The sequence below is a fragment of the Poecilia reticulata genome, linkage group LG3 (genome assembly GCF_000633615.1).
Source record: "Poecilia reticulata strain Guanapo linkage group LG3, Guppy_female_1.0+MT, whole genome shotgun sequence".
In the NCBI taxonomy this organism is placed as follows: Eukaryota; Metazoa; Chordata; class Actinopteri; order Cyprinodontiformes; family Poeciliidae; genus Poecilia; species Poecilia reticulata.
Window position 1 is genome coordinate 13,663,439 of NC_024333.1, and position 24,276 is coordinate 13,687,714.

A 24,276-nucleotide genomic window follows, 5' to 3' on the forward strand; every position below is an offset into this window, starting at 1 on the left:
GAGAGAAAACGCCTAACTCCTGGCACATTGTTATAAAAACTCCCTAGCTTTCCCCAATGAGTGGGAGTTAAACACCGATATTATTCAGACAGGTCTGGTTGAATAATGTTTGATTTCTAAAGTATTTCAAAGCAGAGCACATCGGTTTGATCGATTAATTAAAGCTAAGCCTTCAAACATAATGGGTTTATTTAACCATAATGTCCTATCTGCRATGTGGAGCGTATTATATTTGTAAATTAATAATTTGCTTGTATGTATTTCTTGTAGAAAAGTGCGGTACACATTTGAACATTTTGGAATCAAACTAAGAGATTTCCTTTTTACTATGGAACATCCTTTACTATAAAAGGTGAAGAATATAGAAATCAGTAATACATGACTGAAAAACAAACTTCAGTTGGGTTTTTTTTCTTCTCCGCTCTCTGCTTCACGCTGTCACGGTTGCTTGGCAACATGAGTTACGCTGAGGTGGGGGCGGGGACAGTTGGTGAAGGCTAGACCTGTCCGAATCCACWGATATTTTTCTTCCGATCTTAGTTTATTCCCGGCCTTCAAAGGACCCGTCCTACGTAGACCAGTCCTTCGAAGGATGCAGACCCTGAATTCGGACACAGCGAAAGACAGGCGAATATTACACAAGCCTAGTTTATGAACTTTACCTAGTGCTAACATTAGCTAGCACAATATGCAGTCACATATTCTAGCAAATATGTGACTGTCGTTATAAATTGTGTAAGATTTCTTCTTTGAAACAGGGTGGACACTTTAGCAGCTGCTAAACGGTGTAATTTTATGAAGATTACTTACCATTCACATTCTGTGTCCCGTCACCGAGCCCTGCAGTTCGGGACACAGTTCTAACCAATCGGAACACGTCTTACATTGCTCGTCCTTAAGCCCCGCCCAGGATGTTCATGTGAGATTCGCAAGCAAATAAAGTTGAATTCAACCAAAAAACAAGACAAAAACAACAAAAAACTTACTCAACCAAAAAATTCTGATATGCAAAAATAAAAGTTTCAAACAAAAATTAGTGATTTCAATTTTTAAAAAATTTCTTTAAAAATTTTGTTTAAAAAATAATTTTTATAATTAAAAAGTTTTTAAGATTTGTTTTGTTTGACATTTTTTTGATTGAAAAATTGTGAAACAAATCTAACTCCATATGTTTCTTTGGAGAACTCCTGGTAGGACTTCAAACCCCACTGTGTTCGTTCTGGTTGCGCAGCTCTATGTGAACCACAGGAATAACTTGTAGTTGCGTTTTCAGAGGTGTGTTGAGCGAGCAGTGAGAATGATGTATATTTGTGAACTATCAATTATATGCAGCGTTTACATCTCAACACGCTGTCCAGTGTGTGGCTCTGTCTTCCCTGTAAAGTTTATGTCTGTGTTCCTGATTGGTCGGAGCGTTAGTGGTTAACCAACCAGCACTAAACTCATCAATGACTAGCTTTCGTGCCACCTCATAGTCACTCACCAGGCTGGTTTCATATTATTTTATTATTATTTTTAATATTTTTCCGGTTACACTAAGCAGCAAACCATACCAAATGTGTTGTCCACTTAGAGTTAATGCGTGCGGAGATCTGAAATTCTCATCCCATAAACTCCAGGAACCAGAACATTTTCTGTGGCTCTTATTGCCTACCGAACTGCTAATCGGTGCATAAATGTGTGAGCGTTTGAGTGCGAATGGGTGAATGTGACTCTAGTGTAAAGTGCTTTGAGTGGTCAAAATGACTGGATAAAGCGCTATATAAGTTCAGTCCATTTACCATTTAATAAAAACTCAACAGACATGAAATGGAAGAGTTATTAAAGCCACATTAGCAGCATTACATTAAATATCTTGTTTGTTGCGCAATACAACGGATTTAACTCATCATGCAGGGCCGGTCCAAGGCTGTATGAGGCCTTAAGCAGAATTTGGCTTAGGGGCCCCTCTTCATGCTATGAACATCAGCATCTCTAACAGCTTCTGTGTTAGATTTAATCTGGGAGAGGGGGACTAGTTGGCAACCTAAAAAGCATTCAGTTATAGTTGCAGTTTACTAATTTGTATTTGTGAACAGAGCTCAAACTCAAGGATTAAATTCATAGCATCAGGTTGTTGCTATGGTAACAAAACAAATGAATATTGTTCTTTGAATATTTTCAAAGCAAACTTGCCAGCTCCTTTAAATCTTGCATCTAAATGTTAAACAATTTAAAATCTTTTAATTTATGTATGTTGAAACCAATAAAACAAATTTAGCCGCATTGATAATTTCAATAAATAAATGTTATTTACATATCTGTGGTCTGTGTTAAAATATTAGCATGTATGGGCCCCTGAAGCCCTGGGGGCCTGATGGAGCTGCTGACTTAATTTGAATTAAAGTGCAAATGATTGATTAATTTTAATTGTATTTTTTTATTTGTTTTTTTAAGACTAGTTGTGTGTTTGAATAGCATTTCACTGGCAATGTTTTCCAGTAACATATAATTACTCAGTAAAATTTTTAGTTTTCCTGTCTACTTATCTTTTAATACAAAAACACGTTGAACTGCCTCAGCACCCCGACCACCAGGCTTAGCAAGTTTTCTGGGGAAAACCCTGCATAAGGAGACATATATGTAGCTGAGGGATAGGGGATGGGGTTGATGGGCTTGGACTTACTTCTGAGCCTGCAGCAGCACAATTGATGAGGTTATTATTGGGGTTGGCAATCCAGAAAGTTGAAGATGCACTATTGAAAGGGAAGATATAGGAAAAATATATAGTGAAATAGAACTAAACGAAAGAAAGAAAATGCTACCACTCAATACCATTCTAGCTATTCATGAGGGAAGGCGTGAGACTTTACGATAGCAATCGGGTGGCAGTGGTTCTACAGGTTCAACAGTCGGCACAAGGCCAGAGTGGTGCTGAGCTGCAAGGACTGTACAAGGTTGCTTGCAGCTTTAATTTCAAATTACAACCAAAAATGTTTTTTTTTCCATTGTGTGTACCATATAAAGAAGGTGGTCGCCAACGTTCCTCAACCATTTGAATTATTAAGTGAGTTTGAGGATGAGAATGTGTCTTCTGTTTTTGGGCAAGACACTTCACCTTGCCTGCTGGTGGCGCTGTTGCATGGCAGCCTCACTTCTGTTGGACTACTCATTCAAACTCATTGTATGAATTTGAATGGGTGAATCGCTGTAGTGTGGTTTGGGGTCCTCTGGATTTATTAAGGTGCAATACAAGTACAAAGCCATTTACCATTTAGTGCAGCTGATTAAACCCATTGTTAATCACCCATTGATTGAAATCAGAGGGGCTAAAGCAAGAAAACATCTAAAAAATAAAACACTTAAAAACGACACACCCTGACAAGTCCTCTTAATCAGCACTGATTAAAAGGAGCTCCACAAGAGCCCCCAACCTCTTTGGCAGGCGGCAACCAGCTGTTGCAGCTGGAAGTCATAAGGACCAAGGGAGGAAGGGTATCAACCATCCTCAGGAGGTCAACTGGAAGGGATTTCCACCAGAGTGTAGCTTTGATCCTATCACTCAAAGATAGCCTTGAGCGACAGCCTCTTCACAACTGGCTCCAGGTTTCCAGGCTTCGCAGCTGGCTCCAGGGCAAAAGAGTAACTCTCCTGACCCACTGGATCTTCAAGTATCAGGATTCCAACGGCCGAAAGACTGACCAACAGATCCTGTTTGTGGCTTTTACCAGCAGATCCTCTATAGGCCAAAAAGGCTGATCTCCAGACTGTCTTCATGGATCCCTCTGGCCTCACGGCTGACATCCAGACTTCAGGGTTCAGCTTCACCGGCACCTGCAAGGTTCCTGTTCTACTGGTGTCCTTCAAAATTTATGTTCCTTTGTCACCGTCACCCTCCAGGCTTTCTGCTTCTTTGTCACCTACAAGGTTCCGGCTCCTTTGTCGTCTGACATCAGAATTTTGTTTGCACTATGAACTAATTAAAAACTCTAGATGGAGACTCCTTCCTAGGTCCCCTCCCCACACCCTGGTTGGGTTGTTTTTGTTTGTTGTTTATATCTTTAGTCTAATTATTCTTTAGTGTTAGACATATTTCTTGTTCCCCTGTGTACTTTCGCTCACTCCTCAGTCTGCCTCCTGCTTCCTCCACTCACACCTGGAACCCATTAGCTAATCAACTCAGTTTCTTTGTCAGAGTATTTAATCTCCCAGTACTTAATCACTACATTACCAGTTCCTCACATCTAATCCCGTTACTTCCTCGCTCTACCCTGTGTTCTCAAGTCTCTTTGCTGGTTTTTTCCCTTGGATTTTATGGTTTGTATTTTGTCCTGGCTCCCTGTGATTTTTTGTGAATTTTTGTCATTTTTTCATTAAACATTTAGCATGGTCCATGCTCCCCGCTCTAGTCTGCATTTTGGTTCACTCTAACTTGCACATAATGTCAACAATGAGAATTGTCAATATGTGAGGTTGAATTTGAAGTGCATGAGGTTGATCCATGTACAGAAAAGCTTTTAGTTTTGCTCATGTTGAAAATGTAAACACCACAAATTCCAAAGAGTATTAATACATGATGAAGGCAAGAGTATCAACTAAAATGTGGCATCTACTATCTCCTTGTCTTCTACCTGCTATGTGTGAAGCGTAATAAGCAATTAGAATGTAATTTTAGGTGAGTACTGTGAACATTATGCGATTGTAAATACGGTCACATAAGCAGTTATTCTAAATGTAATTTAGTTTTATTTTCAAGTGCAGTTGCAGCAAAAAGAAATATATTTGCTTATCTATATTTTATAGTTAAATTTCATACTTTGTGCAAATGGATCTGTCATACAGGTTTGCCTACAAAGTACATTCATTACAGCGATCGGTCCTATTGACTGACAGCACTCAATAGTTTGATTATTTTTTAGAAACATCTGAAAATGTCCTCACCACTACTAAAGTGATCAGAGCAAATCTATGCCGTGTTAAATGGCTTCAGATCAGTGACGTGGAGTCGGGAGGCATAATGTCATCATAGAAAAATAATATATAATGGTAAGATAATTTATATTGGCATTTTCACCCGGTGGTTTGTACTATAAAGTATATATTTTTCATTTAGGTTAATCAATTTTGATAATTGTTTCTTCAAAATTGTTGAATTTTCACATCTCCCCATTCAAATGTTCAGAAGAGCAGCTGGTGAGGCAGCAGCGGGCTGAGCCTCACCTTGGATTGCCAAACTCTCGCTCTGGCTGCCATTTGATGGGAACATGTTCCTCCTGTCTGTATGTCACCAATAAAATGGTTAAAAAATATTTTATATATTAACTGATTTTTCATAATTTAGCCTATGTATATATTATACAGTGTTTTGTGTGCAGAGGAGTGATCATAAACGGCAGGGAACAGATACGAGGTAAGGAAGGCAGTTTTCTTGCCTCATGGCAGGGGGCGCTCATGATCCCAGACAATGGTCTTCTGACTTCACATCTGCAGAGTAAGTGAAAGCGAACTAGCCATACAGTAAATAAGTCAAGTGCAGCGATATATTTATTGTTTTCTCTCTTTCGACATCAACATGGATGACTACATTTGTTCACTACTGAATGGAAAAATACTGCTTTGAAAAGATTCTCTTCCTGAATTTGAACTGTGGCTCGAATACAGCTGTGTGAAAGAGTTTGTGTTTTTTGTGTGCCAACAAGTTGCAGTGGTCCGTATGTCGAGTGAAAGCACAGTTACGAGGCGGAAGGAGCGGAAAGGCACTAAAGATGCTAGCGATGACTCCTCCTCAAGTAGTATACTGCAAGAACTCAGATTACTAAACTTCAAAATCAATGAGTTTAAAACTACATTTGAGGAGCAGCTGAACTCTAAAACCGACAGCCTTCGCGATTCTCTGCAAAAAAAACACTGAATAGAAGAAGAGCTGCCATCGATACAGTTGCAGCCAAGCATGATTTAATGTTACACAATACAGTTTTACCAAGTTGCTCAAAGTCTAAACTGGCATTGTTGTGTATTTAAGGTGTAAAGTTTACCTTCGACCAAACGCCCCCCAAAAGCATCCCAGTGCCCCCCTTTTGTAAAAATGTCCGCCAGCGCCCCCTGCCGTCCTCTGAACTCCCCCTGGGGGGTGGTACCGCCCACGTTGAGAACCGCTAGTTTAGACAGAAAAGAGCCTGTATAGATCATGTATATTCTTTAACCACAATAGTTAATGCAAGGAAATAATAAGGAAAGTCTACTTTTGCATGCTTTATAGATTTCTAAAATGCTTTTGATTATGTCAACCAAGAATTGTTATTTTTTCAGTTATTAAAAGTAGGAATTGATGGAAAATGCTATAATTCCACGAAAGTAGTTTATCATAACTCTGAATCTTGTGTTCAGGTAAACGATTACAGAACAGGGTGGTTTTTAACGCCATATGGTGTTAAACAAGAATATGTTTAGTCCCCCCCTCTCTTCACATTATATATAAATGACTTGGCAATGGTAATTAAAGAGGTAAATGTGGGAGTGGGAGTAGGTGATATAAAGGTTTCTATATTACTGTACGTGAATGATATTGTGCTTATTGCTGAAAATGAACCAGATCTTCAGAAACTGTTAAATATTACTTATACCTGGTGTAACAAAATGAGGTTAAGGATAAATTGTGCTAAAACTGAAGTTATTCATTTCAGGAAACACAGTAAAGCATTGATAACATTTACATTTTGTTTTGGGCATACTACTTTGTCTTTTATAAAAACTTAAATATTCAAATATTTAGTAAATATTTGAATATTATGTATTTGTATTGCCATATTTAATAAATATTTGAACATTTATTAAATATGACAATACATTTTTTCCTTTAGTTTTGTAATAAAATGTGCATTTTTAGTGGGGTACAGTTTGTATGTGTAAAGAATGGAGAACAGAAACATAATATTTAATGAATATTTGAACATTTAATAAATGTTAAATATTCATGCTGTGGATTAATATTTAAGTGATTCTTCAGAATAGGGACAAAATGGGTTTAAATTTTCCCAATTTAAAAAAAATAATTTCTCAACCTTATGTATGCAAATATGACAAATAATGTTTTGGAAATCTAAAGATGCTAAGGTGCAGGCTCCCAGTTGCAACATTTTTTTAATTACATTTTTAATGGACCTGACCCAGAACTTTGTCATCAACATCTGACAAAAATAAATAAATATTTTTTAATAATCCTATTAGTGATATTTTTACTCAGTTTTACAGACAAATGTTTCTCAAGAAACAAAAGAAATATTTAAAACAAAAAACAACAAAAAGTCTATCTGACGGAGTTGACACAGAACTGAAGGTGACAAACTAGTGAGTAAAAAGAAAAACTTGATACATGTGAAGTAATGCAATTTATGTAAAATACATTAAAATGAATTAATTACACATTTAAGTGAGATTTGACAATAATTTCACTGAAACAGTCACAAAAACTTTGATGGAGTTGATAACCAAACTACCTCAATTTATATGATGTTATTCTGAAGGAGGCCATATTGTAGCTAATCAGGTCCATTAAATCTTTACAGTATACCAAAATTAAGTTTTTGTTTCACAAAATTTCATCAAAGTTTTGTAAATTGTCAGTTATGGTGTTGACACATCATGGTTGTGATGAACAACTTAGGAATAAAATGAAAAAACTAAAGAATAACTTCAGCTAACCAGAGCTAACTAGCCCTCCTAGCAAAGGGAGAAAAAGGAAGAGGTCATGGGGTCCTCAGAAGTTCTGGTGCCCCCCAATAATGCCTGATTTTTTTTTTTTTACATTCTTTTCATGTCTGATGGTGTTCACAAAAACTAGGGACAAATTTCAATGGAGTTGGAAAATATATAAAAATGATTTTTAATTCAATTTATTGATACTCTTATAATTATTTATATGACTACATATACTTAATTGTCATAATATATCATTTTAATATTTCTTTAAACTATTATAATGTATTGAGTTCTGCTCCTGGACAAGGGATTTTAAAGACACCATCCACCTACTACAATGTTTTAAAATAAAAAAATATTCTGCAAACACCAGGAAAATATACATTGTTGTGCTCACATGACCCAGGTTAGTTTAGTCAGATATTTTTAAAAATTATATTTTGTGTATATTTTATTCAAATTTTGTGCTTTATAGGATCTGTTTTGTCTTCATTCTAAAGAATCACTGATTTTACATTTGAAGAAGGAATAAAGTCTTATCAGACACAGCTGGTAGAGTGCGAGGTTCAGTTATAAATAAAGTCAAATATTGTGACCTAGGATCAAGGTGTAAACTGAGTTGTATAGATCTTGTGTTTACCCAGTATTAGATTATGGAGCAGGAGTCTAGGGTTACTGTCAACAAACTTACAGGGAAAAAGTTCAATGTAGCTATGTTTTAGGTGTGCATAGAAATACTCCTAAATTGGCATTATATGGAGATATGAGTTAGGAACCGGTGGGCGGAATACTTCGAAGACCTCCTCAATCCCACCAACATGCCTTCTGTTGAGGAAGCTGAGCCTGGGGACTCTGGTTTGGGCTCTCCAATCTCTGGGGACGAGGTCACCGAGGTGGTCAAAAAGCTCCTCGGTGGCAGGGCCCCGGGGGTGGATGAGATCCGCCCGGAGTTCGTTAAGGCTCTGGATGTTGTAGGGTTGTGTGGGCTGATGCGACTCTGCAATATCGCATGGACATCGGGGGCAGTTCCCCTGGACTGGCAGACTGGGGTGGTGGTCCCTCTGTTTAAAAAGGGGGACCGGAGGGTGTGCTCCAATTACAGGGGGGTTACACTCTTAAGCCTCCCTGGTAAGGTCTATTCAGCTTTGGCTTTGGATGAATGGATAATTTTGTTCAGAATGAGCGGTGCATGGACTTCATTTATAAGGTCAGATGGCAACACATTTTTTGATTTAGTTTTGTAATGAAATGTGCATTTTGTGGGCTACAGTTTGTATGTGTAAAGAACGCAGAAGAGAAACATAACCTGCAACTGCTGTTAGATTAGCATCATAATTACAAAATAAACATTAAGCCCAAAACCATACTACCTCAACAGACTGAATGTTCTGTTCTTTGTGTGGGAAATATTTGAGTGTTTTTTGGTGTGGAGCTTGAGTTACATCAACATTTAATTTCCCTTTGGAGTAAACATTTATTTTTGAATTTGAACACATGGCAGTTTGCAAAAAGGCACCTGAAAGATTCTTGGACCATGCAGTCAGGATTTTGGGAAAGATCAATGCAGCATTTTACAGTGACATCCTAGACAAGGACTTGTTCCAGAGTGCCCATGACCTCAGACTGAGGAGACAGTTCATGTTTCAGCATGACGACTCATTACATGTGGTCAAGATCTCAAACCACTGGCTTCAGAGACAGGTCAGAGTGCCTTGAGGACCAGGGTTGGGAAACACTAATAGTACTGATCAGGAGAAGATTGCTTAGAGTTTATCAATAGCACTACCTGCAGTCTTGCCGTGGATTTGCCACGTATCCTGGGTATGCTCCATCAGTGATAGCACGACACATTTTGCTGTCTCTGTCTGACGGCAAGAGAGTTCCTGCTCTTACCATCAGACCAAGGCAGTGATAAAATGTGTTTCTCTCCTCTGGACCATCTTCTGTAAAGAAACAGTGGCCCAGTGTTTCATACCCCACCACATCTTTTACCTGGAAGTCAAAAGAAAAACGGAATGAAATGGTTCTTGAATCTTTACACCAAACAACATGTTCACAAGATCAGGCTAATTATTTTTTCTCATTCATATAAAGGAAAACATAAGAAGAACTACAGTATATAAATAATTTTTAAAAGGTTTTTTTTGGATTTATATTCCTTTTGGGATTAATAAAGTATTTTTGTAACACTTTATTTGATAGGGTGTGAATAAAACTGACATGACACTGTCATGAACATGACATAACACCTGTCATGAACATCAGTAAGTCTTCATGACTTGAATATTTATGACTGTTGTGTCATTCGGTAAATCATGACACTTTAATATAAAGTTGACATTATTCACAATGTCTTTATGACAACTTAACCAAGATATCATGAGACATACATTTGTTATAAAAGTATTACCAATTAAACTTTAAAACTTATGTAGCTTTATATGGTAAAATATTATATTGCTCTGCCATTTTGTCTAGTCTTAAATTTCTTAATTTAATTGATCCTAAAGTTTTACAGCAAGATGTCTACAAAGCATTTATGAACTTAGCATTTGAAACATTATTTAAGGCTGTTTTAAGTAGTGCAATGCACCATCTCCACCAGTGAGAGGCAGCAGTGCACGAACAGACAGACCTGCAGAAGCCAAAGTCCATCCATCCATCCATTTTCTTGCACCCTTGTCCCTTAGTGGGGTTGGGAGGGTTGCTGGTGCCTCTCCAGCTAACGTTTTGGGCGAGAGGCAGATCGCCAGTCTGTCGCAGGGCAACACAAAGACACACAGGACACACAACCATGCACACACTCACACCTAGGGGCAATTTAGACAGACCAATTAACCTGACAGTCATGTTTTTGGACTGTGGGAGGAAACTGGAGTACCTGGAGAAAACCCACCATGCACAGGGAGAACATGGAGACTCCATGCAGAAAGACCGGGAATCAAACCCAGAACCTTCTTGCTGCAAGGCAACAGCTCTACCAACTGCGCCACTGTGCAGCCCATCAGAAGCCAAAGTTTTTCACCCAATACATATGAGGTATGTGTCTTACTAACTTTACATTTTCTTTGTAATGTTAGCTGTGAGCAATTCAAGCCAATCCTAAAGTTATTGAACTCCATAACTGTAAGGTTAGCCCTTAATCTTAAACATATTTTAAAGGCAGGCAAATAGATTTTTTTCTCCCCAATTTTAATCTAGCAAATTAAAAGCTAATATGTTAGTCAAAGTTATCCTTTATGTGCATTATTTAGCAACTTGGGTGATGTAACATAGTTCTTGTGTTCTTTGCTTTGCCAACTTTAGCCACATGAAGAACAATTTTATCCTAATGACACATTTTGAGGAGTGGGGGGGAGTGGGACAAATGTGGCTAATGAAAACATGCTATGGTGTGGAGGATGATAATGAGGACCAGCCACCACAAAAAGCAGTAGTCCAGTGTGTTTTACTTCACTTGAGGTAAGACTTAATATCAATGACTCTGTTAGCATAGCATTTGACACCGTAATAACACTTAATGACATCTTCATAACTTTTGCTACTTGTTCGACTTCACGTAAAAGCGATTAATAATGACGCTTATTAAATCATTTGACAGTGTAATAAAGCTTAATGAAATCTTTATTGTCGGTCCTACTTGTTTTGCTTTATTTCATGTAGTGGGAATATTAATTACTGTTTTGTCACCGTTTTTGTTTGACAGTGTAATAACACTTAATGACATATTATGACATATTTATGACATGTTGATTCTTGGTTAATGTCAAGTTGTCATAAAGACATTTGGAATAATGTCAACTTTGTATTAAAAGTGTCATGATTTACCAAATGACACTTTGACGACAGTCAAATATTCATGAAGACTTACTGATGTTCATGACAGGTGTTATGTCATGTTTGTCAGTGTCATGTCAGTCTTATTTACACCCCATCAAAAAAAGTGTTACCAGTATTTGAGTTGAATTCTCACAACTATGCACTAGCAGTGAAAATTTTGTCTCTTGACAAGAAAATAATTTTAACACATTTCACAACAGTAGAAGGGATTTATGTTAAATGATAGGTATGAGATAAAGCAGCGAGACTTTACTGAGCAGCTGACTGGACACCGAATGTCCCGGCAACACCAACTGGTATGTATAGTCATAGTAATTTGCAGTAATATTCACCATTATGTGTGAGGAAATAGTGTTTTGCAGGTAAATACATTTTCTGTTGTGTATTTAAGTTTGAAAATTACTTCATTATTTTATAAATGATCTTTACCGACACATGCTAACGTGAAACAACATAGTGCAGGTGAGTCACGTGAAGCAGTGGTTATATTTGCAGAAGGCTCCTTCTGATTATGATTAAATTTCTGACAGGAATGAGCTGGCAATAGAAGGAAGGAAAAGTTGTGAAGAAAATTATTGTAATTATTGAATGGCATAACTGCCCAACACTTACTCCTTTGTCTCTTCCCACTTATTGTGCACACAGAGATGTGTGGGACGTCTTTGAGCTAGGATTGGAAATTAGAGCGATGCTGCATCAGCATCAGAAGATGCTACACCTACTGATTAGGTCCAGTATATTCACATATTTGATATATTTTATTTGTTCTTGTTCATCTATATTTGTTTTGTAGTGAAAATGCAGGGAGAAGACTTTTAAACTTACCAGAAGTCCATTGGAGCCATGGATTGTAACACAGCGTGAGAAAGAGTGATGAATGGATAGATCACTGACAAATGTTGGGGGGCTGTAGCCTCCTTTCTCATCCACATCTCCATTCATGTGAAAATGGACTGGATAGTGACCCATTGTCTGCTGACCCATGTACTGAAGCTCCAAACCAGATATATGAACAGCTCTGAAACCCCGTTGCACCTGAGAAATAAAGCAGATAAACATTATAGACAGTAAACAATCTTGACTTTTCCACATCTTTGCTTAGATTCTGGTTTTCAGGCAAAATCCCAAAGCCAAGTAATGAAGCAGCCAATGATTCACAACAAGCATCAATTGAACTGCTATTTGCTGCATGTTAGTAGTTGAATTATTGAAAGCTTCTTACCACCAGCTGCTGACTTGATTAAACATTTGGACTCTGGTGCAGTCATCTACAAATCCTGGATTAAGCTTTTCAGATGGTACAGGACTCACAGGTTTCTTGCTCATTTTTTAAACATTCTGTGGAATCCTGGAGAACGGCCATCAGCCTATCTGCAGCCACCTTCCAGGTTGGAGTATGGATCAGATGCTTATAATTTTCCCATAATACCCGTTCTGCTAAGATAAATAAAAATACTACAGAAAACTACATCCCCTGACTACTTATCCCCCCTCTCTGAAACAATTCTCTAATATCAAGCTTATTTTTATTCCTACTTAACTCTGAGTAATACCTCTCTTTCCCGCACATATTTGTTGCATTCTAGGAAGACATGTTGCACTGTTTCTAATTCTCTACAATAATTACAAGAACCTGTACTATGTTTATTAATTAGTTTAAGAGTACTATTTAATCCTGTATGTCCAAATCGTATTCTAGATATGTATTCTTCCTTCTTATTTCTATTACACTTCCTAAATTCCCCAACTTTTTTTGGGATACTATAATAAAACCTCACCTTGTCTCCTATATCCCACTCCTTTTGCCATTTTCCTTTGATATACTCTTTTATAATATTCTTTATCTTATTTTTACTTATCTTAATATTCAAATCAACAGTATTCTTTTTTGAAGCACTCTTAGCAAAACTATCCGCCAACTCATTTCCTACCACACCAATGTGGGCTGGAATCCAAACTAATTTAACATGAGAACCACGATTTTTAATCCTGAAAATTGAGTGAATTATTTCCAGTACAATATCTTGTCTTGCTTCTGAATTTTCCTCTTTAATACTAATTAATGCGCTACTCGAATCGGAACAAATTACAACCTCTCTTCTTTCCATTTCCTCATTCTAAAGCCATTAAAATTGCCATTAACTCACCTGTATACTCTGTCAGTTTATCAGCTATTCTTTAATTTTTCATAAAATTTAAATCTGGAGCTATAAATGATACACCTATTTGGTTGTTTAACATTTTAGAGGCATCTGTATATATTTGAATATATTCTGAATATTCTCTATTTATATAACTCTCCACTTCCTTTTTTCCTAATTGTCTCCCTTTTTTCAGTAATTTTAAATCAACTTCAGCCTGACCAAAAATCCATAATGGAATAACAGGAGTAAAAGCCACAGGACTAATTAGAAAATTATCTATTCCACTATCTTACTTTATTTAAAATTATCCATCCAAAGCTACTAATTTGCTTTTTTCCTTTTTCTTGACAAGGTAGTAGTGTCATACATGGGGGATGAGCTTCATCATGTCCTTTAATATTTGCCCAGTAAGTCAAAGCTAGTTGTTCCCTCCTGAGCTCCAGCAGCATCTCACCCATCTCAACCTGTAGAGCTGAACCTGGAGCTGTTTTCATCGCTCTGCAGCAGAGTCTTAATGCCTGATATTGTATTTTATCTATTATTGCCAATAAACTACTTGAAGCTGAATTATATAGAATACAACCATAGTCAAAGATTGATGGAATTAGTCCGATGTAAACCGTCTTTAGTGCTTTCCTATCTGCTCCCCATTCTCTGCCTCTCAGACATCTCATAATATTTACATTTTTTTTTACTTTTTTCCACTATTTTATCTATATGTATTTTTCATGTGAGTTTGTTTTTTTTTTATCAAACCACATACCTAAATATTTAATATGATTTTCCCTTTCTATGGCATTTTCATATAATTTAAGATCCACATTAGTATTCATCTTCCAATTTGTGAAAACAACAAATTTAGATTTGGATATTGAGAATCTAAATCCCCATTCTAAAGCCCAAACGTCTACGTTATTTAATGCTTTCTGTATTTTCCTGTTTATATGATCATTAATCATTATAATAAATAGCATAGGACTTATAATACTGCCTTGGGGAGCGCCATTTTCAACTTGATACTTTGAACTTATTTCCCTGCCTATTTTTACTCTATTTTTTTCAGTTAAGAAATTTTTAATCCACCTATATATTTTACCCCTTTTACCTATTTGTTTTAATTTAATCAACAACCCTTCTTTCCACAGCATGTCATCAGCCTTTTCCACATCCAAGAAGACTGGTATCACACTCTCTTTATTAATCTGGGCCCATCTAATTTCATGTTCCAGACATAATGCTGGATCGATTGTACTTCTGCCTTTTCTAAATCCAAATTGATAARTTTTAATCTTCTTCTTAGACTCTAAAAAATAAATTAATCTGTTATTTACCATTTTTTCCATAWTTTTACCTAAACATGATGTTAGAGCTAYYGGTCTGTAACTTTGAGCTGAATGTGGATCTTTACCAGGTTTACAAATAGGAATAATAATGGCTTCTTTCCATTTATCAGGCAATATACCTTCCTCCCAGATTTTATTATATAATTCCAATAATATTTCTTTACTCACATCACTAAGATTATTTAGCATATTATAAATAACTTGATCATTATCAGGAGATGATTTATTAGAATTCCTCAGAGCTTTATTTAATTCTACCAAGGAAAATTTTATATTAATAAAATCATCATATTCTTCATCATTGTGAAATAATCCAATATTTTGCTGTAGAGCGGTTTCAAGTCCTATTTTTTCTTTATTATTTAGATTTTCTGTATTATGTATTTTTGCAAATACTTTTGCTAATACCTCAGCTTTGTTTTCATTATTTATTATAATATTTTCATTATTTTTTATTATTGGGAAAAAATACTCTGGAATTCCCAGACATTTTTTAAATATTATTCCAAACTCTGTCTAATGCAGTTTTTCCCCAGAGATTCACAATATTTCCTCCAATAATCCCTTTTAGCTTTTCTTATAGTTTTCCTGACTTCTGCCTGTTTTCTTTTATAATTTATTAGATTTTGGGAACAAATTATTTTCTTAAGTGTTTTAAAAGCCTTATTTCTTTAATTACTATTGAACATTCTGGTGTCCACCAGGGAACTATCTTCTTTTTTTAATACCACTACTTCTAGGAATAGATGTTTTAGCTGAATAATACATTTGGTAATTTCTGAGTCTAATTCATTTATTGGTTTGTTTATATCTACATTTTTTCAAGCTAACCTCACTCATTATTTCAAATTTACCCCAATCTGCTTTCTCAAATTTCCCCCTCCCCTCAAGTTTTGTCTGGTCTTGCTCTGAATCTATACCTGTATTGACAAAAATTGGATAATGATCACTCTCCATTCTATATTCCTTAAATGCTTTCCATCTACAAATACCAGCAACAGATTGAGAGACCACGGTCAGATCCATAGCAGATTCTTTACCCCTCATAAAGTCCACCCGGGAGCCTTCTCCATTATTTAAAATTACATTCTTTTTCTTCAATCACCTCTTCTACAACCCCTCCACTATAATCATCCTGATCTCCCCATAAAGTGCATTGAAATCCCCCCACCAAACTATTTTCCCTCTCCAGTTTCCTAGGATTGTTTCAAGTTTAGATTTATCCAATTGTTTACAAAAATTATACAAATTTATTATTTTAATATTCCCATCATTTGTATAAATTTCTACAGCATTAAGTTCTAGGTCAGACAGTATTTGTATCTGAATACATTTTATGTTTTCCTTTAAGAATATAGCACACCCTCCTCCACTCCCGTTTGACCTTTCTACGTAAAACTGAATAACCTTGAATATTAAACTGTACTGATGGTTTGAGCCATGTTTCCTGAATGCATATTATATCTGGTTTTGGATTTAGATTATTAATGAAGCCTTTAAATTCCTGACCATTCGCTATTAGACTGCAGCGTTCCATTGTATTATGTGATGGTTTGAGACGCCTCAGGTTCAGATGCTCCTTCAACTTGTCTAAGTTCATTCATTTTTTCCCAAGATAAATCTTTGACATTAAAAAATTTAATAGCTGCTTTCACTATAATTTTAATTTTTTCAGTTTTAGTTTTTGCTTGTTCTGAACAATTTATGATATATGCAAGAAAAGAGTACATTTTTCTAACGTGATGTTACCCTGATTATTGTCTGCCACTGTCTTCGTTCCATAACTTATTATTTTAGGAGTGTTATCAGTATTTGTCACCTATTTCACTGCTTCAGCATAAGTAATTCTGTTTTCAGTTTTTACTTTTGAACTTCATCTGCCTCTTTCCTTACTGTGCATCCTGCATATGCTGCAGTATGATTTCCTCCACAGTTACAACATTTCACAGGGTTATTTCCACAGTCACCATAAGGATGTTCGCCTCCACATCGGCCACACTTCTGTTTCCCTTTACACACATTTGCAGCATGTTTATAGCACCTGAGCGGTGGAGGGATATACTGCCTTACATTAAATCTCATGTATCCAATCATCACTTTATCAGGCAGAACTCCATCTTTGAAATCCAGTAGTACAGATGTACTGTCCATTTTCTCTCCATTCCTAAAAGCCTGCAGTCGTTTGATGCCTGTAATTTCTCCTCCTTTGATTATTTTCTTTAGCTCCTCCAAACTTTCTCCTACAGGAATTCCTGATATTACTCCTCTTTCTTCCCCAACAACCTTCCTTTCCATCACTTCTTTTTTACACACCATTTCTAATTTTAGAACTTTATTCTTTTGTTCAGCATTTTTATGAGCAGACTTCCATCTCTTAACACTTTAGGTAGTTCTACATCCCCTATAGCTTTCTTTAATCCATTTGACAAACTAATCAGGCTCATTCCACGCATATCCTGTCCAGTCTTAAATTTTAGTATAACTTTAAAATCTTCCATCATTACTTTCTTCCTTATTTCAATTCTTCCTTCTTCATCCTCAAGAGATCTTTTTCCAGTATTTATTCCCTTTTTAGCCTCATCTCTCCCTCCTCCCCCTCTTCTATTTTCTACCATAGACCAGCCTGTATCCATATTCTCATCCTCTGAAAGCCGCCCACTACTACTTGCCATCTTGATCCTCTCACAACCCGGATTATGCCAAAACCACCTTTGGATTAATTTATTAAACGCCGATAGATGTTTCAACAAAACCCGCATCTTCTCGCCAGCGAAGATCTTCCGTCACCAAACCAGCTGTGCTTGATTCCCAATCAGTGCCCTCTTACCAATTGGCGAGCCTCTTGCACCTGGCGGCGTTTTTTGGGTGCAAGCTCCAAACCAGCTCCTAAAGCGCCCTGTGGTTACCTACCTGAAAAGAGCCTTGCAAAAACTTACCTATGAAAAGAGAAAATAGCCTACCTGTAAACTTACTTGATCCCGATGATAAAGATCCATCAGAGGACAAGTTCATCTCACCTTTGTATGATCCCTGAAATTTATCACAGTTATTAATATTCCTCCTGTCTAGCAACTTGTTCCACCTACCAATACACATGAGATGCAGATCCCTGACCAGCCCCTGTCCTCTGCTGCAGAAGAGGATTTTGAAGCTGTGGAACAGGAACTTCCAATTGTGGGAGAGGAACCAAGAGGACCTCCAGGTGTGGGCAGAGAGGAGATGCATTCCAGTTCAGATCCTGTTGATGCTGTTGGAGACTCCAATACTGAAGGAGGTCTTCCTGCCTGCCGCCCCCGAGCCTTCCAGCAACAATATTAAACCAGAACTGCACTCACCTGCAGAATCTGAACAACCGAGCCCTGAATCTGAACCACCTTTGCGGAAATTAACCCATTGAAGGAGATCACCTACTCAGTCATTATGCCATGGGCTGACCAGTGTTTGTTCATATGCCCTTGAAGAGACTGATGATGAAAGCCTGACTGCTCCTTGTACCATCCAGCCAACCATCACCTGTTCCGTGTATGGGGTCGTATATGGAGTCAGGGGGGAACATGTAATCCATGTGACTGCCTCGACCAAACCCTTAAAGTTCTGGAATCATCATGAGTTTTCCCATTTTTGAATGCTGCTGCTTACTGAGCCTGTAGTCGCAGCTGTTGTTCACCAAAACATCTCGAAACCAACACATTTACATGCTCACCAGGTTGTGGTAGCTGTTGTAGTTAACCATTGCAACTCCTGAAACTTCTAACACTGTATCAACCTCCACAGACAATACATTACTCCAGGGTCAGATTTATTTTTGTATCTGATGACTTGATGACATGGCAAGTTACCCAAACACCACCAGGTGGTAGGAAATCCAACCATGCTCTGCACTCAGGAACACAAAAGGAAAAATTCTTGCTCCTAACTTCGGACTTTTGTGGGTTCTACCAACTAAATAAAGACTTTAGTCAGACTTGCGCACCCAAGGCAGAATTACATTTGAGTAAATACAGCTGCTTTGGCTTTTGCCTCTTTTCCGTAAAATCCCATCATCTGTAAACAATGGCATTCCAACGTTCTGATCAATATCATCATTTTATGATTTAAAAGTATACTTGACTAACAATACTTTCTTGCAGAATACCATTTTCAACTATATACTATTATTTAAACTCAGCTCCTACTTTAGCACATCTTCTGTTAAACTTTTCACCCATTTGAAAATCTTTCCATTTAATCCAAGTTTGTTTAGCTTATTTGCTTCCACATCATGTGAAATGGCTCCTCTATATCAAAAATACTAAACGATTAGACTTATTAGTAAATTCTTTTCTTATCTCATCATCCAACAATATGGCAGGATCAAGAGTACTTCTTCATTTCCTAAATCCACTCTGATAAATTAGTGTTTTATTAATCATTTTCTCCATAATTTCCCTAAATGTTGTGTAAATGTTGTTGGTCTATAACTACTGGCCTGGTTTGGATCCTGTTGAGGAATATAAGTATGTTAATAGTTGGAAGTTATGTGGATTCACATTAAGATATGTTTTACTGAAAAGGAATGTATTATGTCAAATGTGCTGGGTTAATCTGACCCAGTAAGTTGTTGTGCAAGGAATTCCTGGCAAGTGTATTTTCATTATGTTGGAGCCGAAATATTATTGAGTTGTTTTTGCAGAAGATTTTGGTGCGTCTCTTTTCCTTCCATTGTGCGTTGCACGCAAATGGAACGAAAACAGAACATGGAAAGGATGTCTGTGTGGACAGATAAGAACTACCAATCTGACTAATGGTCCTCTGAAGGAGCAGATTTAACTTCCATGAGGTCAAACCCAGAATTCTCGGAACTTCCAACACACACTCAATGTAAAACAGAGCCAGAAGCRAGATTCAGAAYRCCATTGGTCAGATGGTTTCCAATACACAATAGCAGACTGAAAACGGTATAAATGCTCGAAGCCAGAAGCAGAAGACAAGACATTTTGGATTCTGAGACGATGAAATGAGATGATGAAAATGTAATATGTGATTCCGCAGATGTGCATTAAATGTCTTCCTGGTTGTCAGTGAGCCGGAGAGAATGGAGTTTGTGTATCGTCTCTTAATTCATGAGTTTAGCACCTTTGAATTCCTCCATAATCCCTGCCCAGTTTACAGATTGGAACAATCACTTCTTTCCACGAGTGGGGGATAATTATATTAGAAACATTTAAAATAATTTCTTTGCACTATACTGTGAGATTTTTTTTAAACATACTATAAGTGCCCTGGGGCCTCATGCATAAAGCGGCATGCGCACAAAAAATGTGCGGCGCCATATTTTACGCACAAGTCGGCATGTATAAAAATGAACTTTGCATCAAAGTTTGTGTAAATATACGCACCTTTTCCCTGGTGTGAAAATGTGCAGCAGCCACGCAAACTTTCTGTGGATAATATCAAACTACAAAGCATCAAAACTCACCTAAATACACTGAAATCTGACTACATTCAGTTATTTAGACCAAGAAGTTTCAAACCCGATGTTTTTCATAATTTTTATATTTTATTGTTTAAACATAAAAACTGAACTGCATTTATCCTCAGATAATAAGCTAACACAAACACAAAATAAAGGACATAAAAATAAAAGTATGTGAAAACTTCACTCGAATGTAAATAGTAAATTTCCTCAGTTTTTGTCTCATAAAAATGTAACGCAAAGGTCTGTGCCCTGAAGCGCATGAATTGCATCTATGGGGTAATTTCATTCTCACTAAAAGACGAAAACAGGGTTGGATCAGCAGATAATCCCAAACCTGTTGATTAAAAATAATCAACAGGTTTGATTATTTCTAAGGTGATCCAGTTGTGTAGATAATCACACATATTTAAGTAGCTGCATAAAGGTGAGCCGTGTAATTGTGGAGCTTTGGCTCTGATGGAGAACATCGTCAATGGAAGGATTCAGAGGGAGTGATGGATCAGAGGTCATATTGATCTGCTGGAAAAATGATGATGGTGGTTTATGAGCATTACCGCACGACTCCTTTAGGTTTTGCTCAGAGCTCCAGGATGATCAGTCTGAGCAAAACCTAAAGAAGGAGCCGTGTGGAACTGGTACCAGTCCAGCTGCAGTCATCCTTCAGTCGAGCCTCCTGCTTTGTGAATGCGCCTTATGGACATAAATCATCTTTATTCTGTACAACTCATGCAGATGATTCTGCTATTTAGAATAAACGTCCACATTCCCCACTCAGAGGACCTTCTGACTCTCTCTGTCTTTAAATCCCGGCTAAACGCGCTACTGTTCAAACAGGTATTTGCATGATCTCTTTATATTTTTTTAATTTATTTTTTTTTTCTTTAAAATGTATTTTTATTTTGTGAGGTGACATTATGTTCCGTTAAAGCACCTTCTAAATAAATCTATAATAATAATTATTATAAATACTTAAACTGCTTCAAACAAGGACGTTGCCATGGTTATTGCTTCACGTGGTGGCAGACTTCCGGGTATTTATATTAATTTACATATGTATTTGTGGGTGGCGACAGGGCGGACCAGCAGCTGCGTTCTATTTCCCGCAAATTAGAATTTATAAAGTAAAGGTGCGCACGGCTTTATACATACTATTTTCTTTTTGCACCGCACTTTTCTACATTTTTCCATACGCCAAGTTTTAGTGTGAAAACTGCGCAGTCTTTTATGCATGAGGCCCCTGAGCCTTTCCTGGAGCTGAGTCCTTTGTCTTATACATCACATTCTTCCACTCTGTGATAGTAAACCTACTGTTAAGACTATTTTGGAATTCCTCTTTATTCTGTAGATTTTCTGTCATGTTGTGTTCTCAAATCCCTATGACTTTTTCCTCATAAGATTACTTGTACAATGCACTTTCACCAAAGCACAGAAATGAACTTGGTCAGCTACGTGAGATTGAAACTACAAAAACAAACAGATGGATCATGGGTAACAGACGGACTTTTAACAAATAAGTTTCAATAAGCTGAATGGAGGATGTGTCATTACACATCAAGCAGAAAAATAAATGCAATTTCTTCCTACAATGAAGAAAAATACACTAACTGTGGTCCTACTAACTGAACATAAACAATAAAATTAAATGATTGCACCTAAGTTATGAGCTATTTCTATGTAATATCTATATAATGTTACAACTACAGATACAATAGGGCTGGGCCAAAGGGGGACAGGTCCTAGAGTGCAAAAAGGTCTTTGTCCAACTCATTTCTTCCTCGTCAGATAACGCACTACTACCAGCCATTCTGGCTCATTCACAATTCAGATTATGCCTCAACACCAGTACATTGTATTTCTAAAGATCCTTGTGAGCCCACAAACAAAGTAGACCACAGAGAACTCTAGCAGCCTTGGTGTTTTGGCTTCTGCTGTCGAACTAATGCACTGAAAGCACTCTGCTCACAACATAACTTTGCTTTGATTAGCATGGCAGCCTTGTGCCCAATCACATGTGACAATTTGGGACCATCCCTTCAGTTAAAAACTCGTAAATATAAACTAACTCCTGTAAGAGAAGCAGCATCTGGCTAAAATATTATATAATTTAAAAAAAAATTATGGGTCTGTTCTGTAGATTTGGTTGCATTATACTGTTCATTTGTTAATGCTAAAAAATAAAAGTTTGATTAAAACAGACAAAAGTAAGAACACATAAAATGAAAGAAGAAAGGCTTCTCATATACATTGAATGTAAAAGGACTTTTGTGTGCAAAACTTTCTTATTTGCCAAATTACACTAAAATAACACCCCCTCCCGCTCTTAGACCCAAAACACAAGTTGCAAATGAATTATCATTTGCATACATCCATAATTAACATCCATTTGAGAGCATCACTAATTTAATGCTAGCTTTGTAAATGATCAGGTCATTAACATTATACCTTCAAATGTCCCCCGAAGGTGTCAAAGTCAAAGAATTTACAAGCCTCATGGCCATAGCAGGTGGGCTCAGTCTCGCCACGAAGTAGGATGTTACGTGTCAGCAGGCCAACCTCTGCTCTCATATCCACCCCATCAACTTCTTCACCGATGTGGATAAACTTGGCTCTTCCTGGACCAACAACACAGATACAAATACAAGTAAACCATCTCTTCTTAAGGGCTATAGGGTAAATCTTTTAGAAACTGAACACCTATTATACACAGTCTAGGTAAAAATATAGCACCTTGCAAAAGTATTCACACCCACTGAAACAGTTTATTCACATTGCTCTGATTGATAATTCTACTCAATAAAGTTAATCTACATCCCACTAATTAACAACAAATGTCTTCTCAAGGCACTTCCCAAAGAAATAAATCATTTCAGTTCAATCACATGCATTTCAAATACATATCAAAATGGATTAACAGAAATCCAATCATATAGACTAGTGGTTGGCGACTATGTACTCATGGCACTAATGGTATGTGATGGGTTACCTAATGGCATACCAGTTATTAAGGTGCACCCCAGGTCTTGTGCTCTCCCATTAGTGTACACCACCCCAATCTTATGCTATGCTAGTTCCAACCCCTCTCCCGCTCTTACATCTAAATCACAAACCACCAGGTTCCAATTGGATTTGTCTCTCCTTTTAAATGACTGGATAAATGGAACACAGAAATGAAACTGGCAAAGCAAAAGAGCTTCACTACGCTTGGAAATTTATGACAGCTTTAATTCATAGCAGTCTGTGATCATGAAGTTTGCAATTTTACCTGCTGGCAATCACTTCCATTCATGTTTACTCAGTGCCTCTAAAAAGCACTGTAACAAACACTCACTAGCCAATTTATTAGGCACACCTGTCCAACTGCTCCTTAACGCAAATGTCAAATCAATGTCAAAAAACTAGAAGGTGCCAAAACTAACGTAGATACACTGAAACCTGACTTCATAAAGTGCTATTTAGACCAAGAAGCATCAAACTTAATGTCTGTTCACTGTTTTAATCCATCCATCCATTTTCTTCCGCTTATCMGGGGTCGGGTCGCGGGGGCAGCAGCTTCAGAAGGGAGGCCCAGACTTCCCTCTCCCCAGCCACTTCTTCCAGCTCCTCCGGAGGAATCCCAAGGCGTTCCCAGGCCAGCCGAGAGATATAGTCCCTCCAGCGTGTCCTGTGTCTTCCCCGAGGCCGAGCTTCTTACCCTATCTCTAAGGGAGAGCCCAGTCACCCTGAGGAGGAAACCCATTTCGGCTGCTTGTACCCGTGACCTCGTTCTTTCGGTCATGACCCAAAGCTCATGACCATAGATGAGGGTGGGAACGTA

General features: G+C 37.3%; 1 protein-coding gene across 12 annotated transcripts in view; it reads right to left on the bottom strand.

Annotated features, from left to right (window-relative positions):
• cemip (cell migration inducing hyaluronidase 1) overlaps positions 1–24,276 on the bottom strand; it is a 228,577-nt gene that overhangs the window by 85,483 nt on the left and 118,818 nt on the right. For all 12 annotated transcript variants that reach the window (XM_017303981.1, XM_017303972.1, XM_017303973.1 and 9 more), the window contains 4 exons: positions 22,905–23,074; positions 12,343–12,552; positions 9,464–9,669; positions 2,666–2,735 (listed from right to left, as the gene is read on the bottom strand). In XM_017303981.1, coding sequence (XP_017159470.1) covers positions 2,666–2,735; positions 9,464–9,669; positions 12,343–12,552; positions 22,905–23,074 — 656 coding nt within the window. The remainder of the gene's footprint in view (positions 1–2,665; positions 2,736–9,463; positions 9,670–12,342; positions 12,553–22,904; positions 23,075–24,276) is intronic.